Raw genomic sequence first — 3,937 nt, 5'->3', positions numbered from 1 at the left:
ACCTTAGCCACATAAAATGAACACATAGATTATTTTTGCAATTTTGTCTTTTTTTTTAACCCAAAAGCTAAAAGGTCATGCTTCCGAAAGAAACTTTTTTTTTTCCAGTTTTTTCTTAAAAGTTAGAAGTTAGAAGCTCCCAAAACTGCGCGACAAACACATCCAAAATGTCATCTATAAATCTATAATACTAATAATATATCTCTTTCTAATAAAATAATAATGTAGTAACTTTTGTTTTACTTGTTCAAGTGCTATTGCAGGGTTTGCACAGAGTCCTAAAACGATTATAAAAAATGTATCATCTAATCCCTTACACTCTTACATAAATACTAAAAACTAATTACCTGTCATTTAAAATCGCAAGAATCCACAATCATATATAAAACAAATCCAAGAAACCCCTAAACTTTGTCATCAGTTGGTATTATTTTTCAAAAAAAAAATGGAAACAAAAGTAAATAACACTCAAACATGGGCTTCAAACTTCAAAGACTGCTAACTTATAGTCAATAAAAATAAAAACATAAAAAGACACAAGATATGGTTAATAATTATCACATACTTCTTTTCTACCAATAAATAAATAAATAAATCCCCCAAAATCATAATAGGCTATCTAAATACTCACTTATGGTAGTGTACTTCAAATTAGGATACAACACCGACCCTTCCACACCTCCACATTCCTCCACTTGAAAACATGTCTGAAACCCCTTCACAAATGCCGCGTAAATAAATACCATTTCCATGTTATCCGGATATGGAGTTTCTGAAAATCCAACAATTTTTATCAAGTCTATTATAGCAATGTACTTTCACAAATGTTTCATTTTATTATATTATTATACCTTTAATCTTTTTTAAAAGATCTTCTTCCTTTACATAAATCTTTTCAAGCTTCTTCCCAATCTTCCCTTCCCAAAACTCAGCAAGTTCATTCATGGAGTACATATTCCCTTGTGGTCTCAAATATAACACCTTATTTAGAGTACGTGGATCGTCCATTGTACTAATTGTGAATTTAGCAACATCTGTTTCTTTCATAAACACACCTACAATTTTTATAAAAAGTTCAGTGTTATTCTTCTTTTTTATTTTTATTTTTTGTTTTGGGATACTCATAATTTCTACCATGATTTCACAAACTTACCTTTGACATTTCCATTTCCAAATATGGTGATTTTATCTCTAGGAGGAGTTTTCAAGCCTGGTTGAACTAAAGAAGGAAGCAAGTAACTCATGAAAAAGTTACAAGATATGAAGGTGTATGGAATGCCTTGAGCTTCTACAAGTCGTCGAATTTCTGCTTTTCTTGAATAAAAGCCTTGATCCATGTCGGATATATGAGTTTTATCTGGATCTAATCCGAATTCTGAAGGGATAAATCTCTACAAGGATTACGTGTTTCAGTAAAATGTGGAGGCAATTGCTTATTTTGCTTTTTCTATGATGAAACTTTATAATGGATAGAGCAAGAAATTTAAAGGAACACGACCTCAATGCATCTAGCGTTCTTAATGGCGGAAATGAGAGGCTTCTGATCAAGGACCTGTTTCGAGTTAACTGCGCATATCACAACTTTCACTTGCTTAATCGCTTCGATAAGGCTTCCTTCATCTTGCAATGAACCCTAGAATTCACCCAACCAACATCATTCTCATTTGCGTAAATTCTATTTTCTACAAAATCACGTTCCATTGACAAAATTTCAACTTCAAAATCGATAACAAAGAGTACTAACTGAATGGACAATGTAATTACAATTTGCGACAATCAACAATGGTGAGGCTATCAAAATTGGGAATTTCGTCAATAACAGTGGTGCTAGAACTTACCTCGATGATAATGGCGCCGGAATCGGTGAGAATTTGAAGCTTGCGGGACTTTTCGGGGTCGGAGAAGCTGGTGGGTCTGACGAGGCAATATGTAGGATGAGATGCTTCGAGGCTAGCGTTTGCAAGTTCAAAACCTAATCTACCGGTTACTCCTACTATCAGTACAGACGAGTTTTTCTTCTTCGCTTCCGCTGATTGTTCCATTTCTTGTGATAGTATCGGAAATCGGTACACTAACCACCGTTTACGGCTGACCACGGCGAGTCCAGGTGGCGGGTGGCGTGTGCTGCACCTTGGGATTTATAAAATAATGTGTGTACAAAAATATTAAAATATCTTGTTGGAAGAGTCTAAAACAGCTTCACATGTGTTATGGTGTTAGCTGCAAGTGGTAAAAGCACGAGTGAAATAAAAACCTCGTTGTTGTACTATTTATGTAATTTGTACACTATTCCTTTGAAAAAAAAAAAAAACAAAAAAAAAACCCTACCATTTTTATAAGTTAAATATTAATTTCATGCAATGTTTTAAAAACTAGTTTGAACCCGTCGGCCGAACCAGTTGGACCGGGAACCGGGAGAGGAAGCGGTTCAACTATCACCGGTTTTATATTGATTTTTGAATCGGAATGAACCGGCCGGTTTTTAGAAAAAACCGGTTGAACCGGTCAAAATAAACCGGTTAAACCAAATAAAAACATATGAAAAAGAATCATTTACATAATAAACTTTGGTGATTTTTTTCAAATCTATTTAGTTCTCTAAATAAAAACATATGGTTAATGTTATAAGTTCTTTTGATGTGTTTGTATTCATCAATAACTATATTTCGGTTCGGTTTATATTTGATTTTCTTTTTGATATATATGGATTGATATAAAACACTAAAACTTATGGTTATATGTTATTTTAATGTATTTAGATTCATCTACAACTTATTTTTTTGTGTATTTTTAATGTTTGAACCGGTTAAACTGATTGAACCGGGAGCCGGTCACCATATCGGTTTAACTAAAAAACCGGTTTTTAAAACATTGATACCATGAAACTAAATATGTTATAAGTATAAAGTAACAGCAATATTGATACATGCCTGGTTTGGTGTTACGATAATGTAAAATTAACACTTGATTTCGTTATTTTTGTTTTAGATTTTCTAGATATTTAATTTTATTTAATATGTATATAAAAACATTCAATAAGTTTGATTCAGTAGTATATGAACTAAAAGTAAAACATGTTTGTCCCCCAGACGAACTAAAAAAACATACATATTTATTTACATATGACATTTAACAATCATCTAACCATCCAAGATCTAAAGTGCTTTAAATAAAAATGAATCTAGTTCCAATCTCATATATTTCAATCAAGTAAAAATAATGAAAGCATGATTTTTATATATTTATATAAATATTTTGTAACCATTTAAATATTAAATACTTTTATTTTTTATAAATTCTTTAAAAAATCAAAAAAAATGACCCATGTTTTAACAAATTTGAAATTTAAAATATATATATATATATATATATATATATATATATATATATATATATATATATATATATATATATATATATATATGGTTAGGTTATTTTATTTTCACTATCTATTGTGTGCATGTATGATTGATTCTGAACCAATCATTTTAGTTAATTTAAGAAAATAATTAATATCCATTATATCTTCAGCATTTAATATACATTAATTACTTTTCTTTAAATAACTAAAATGATTGGTCCAGAATCAATCATACATGCATACAATAGATAGTGAAAACAAAATAACCTAACCCTATATATATATATATATATATATATATATATATATATATATATATATATATATATATATATATATATATATATATATATATATATGTTCATATTCATTTTAGACCATTCTAATTTTGTGAGACCAAATCTAAAAATAATTTTAAAATGCAAAATAAATAGAAAAATCCAAAAATTCTTTTTTTAAATATTATTTTCGAAACTTGAATTAACTAAAAAAAATAATAAAAAAATCCCATTTTTTTTAAAAAATACGTGAAATATTCTAATAGAATATTACACTGTACATATTCAAAAAAATAAT

At 29.1% G+C, this 3,937-nt stretch overlaps 1 protein-coding gene across 1 annotated transcript; it reads right to left on the bottom strand.

Annotated features, from left to right (window-relative positions):
- Positions 1-475: 475 nt before the first annotated feature.
- LOC111890516 (probable pinoresinol-lariciresinol reductase 3) lies at positions 476-2,243 on the bottom strand. Its single transcript, XM_023886656.3, has 5 exons — positions 1,839-2,243; positions 1,499-1,633; positions 1,154-1,391; positions 852-1,055; positions 476-772 (listed from the first exon to the last, which is right to left on the bottom strand). Exons 1-5 carry the CDS (start codon positions 2,040-2,042, stop codon positions 606-608), a joined length of 948 nt encoding a protein of 315 aa, XP_023742424.1. The 5' UTR covers positions 2,043-2,243; the 3' UTR covers positions 476-605.
- Between the last annotated feature and the right edge of the window lie 1,694 nt (positions 2,244-3,937).

This window comes from Lactuca sativa, chromosome 5 (genome assembly GCF_002870075.4).
Source record: "Lactuca sativa cultivar Salinas chromosome 5, Lsat_Salinas_v11, whole genome shotgun sequence".
In the NCBI taxonomy this organism is placed as follows: Eukaryota; Viridiplantae; Streptophyta; class Magnoliopsida; order Asterales; family Asteraceae; genus Lactuca; species Lactuca sativa.
The sequence above is the reverse complement of the archived record's forward strand: the minus strand, read 5'-3'. Positions and strand labels throughout refer to the sequence as shown.

What these genes read in the sequence shown, in the direction of transcription:
- LOC111890516 (XM_023886656.3), bottom strand. Translation starts at nt 2,042, where the DNA reads ATGGAACAATCAGCGGAAGCGAAGAAGAAAAACTCGTCTGTACTGATA. An exon ending in AGAACGCTAGATGCATTGAG is followed by an intron (nt 1,392 to 1,498) that starts GTCGTGTTCCTT and finishes TAATCCTTGTAG; the next exon opens with AGATTTATCCCTTCAGAATT. An exon ending in TCTTTTAAAAAAGATTAAAG is followed by an intron (nt 773 to 851) that starts GTATAATAATAT and finishes TTGGATTTTCAG; the next exon opens with AAACTCCATATCCGGATAAC.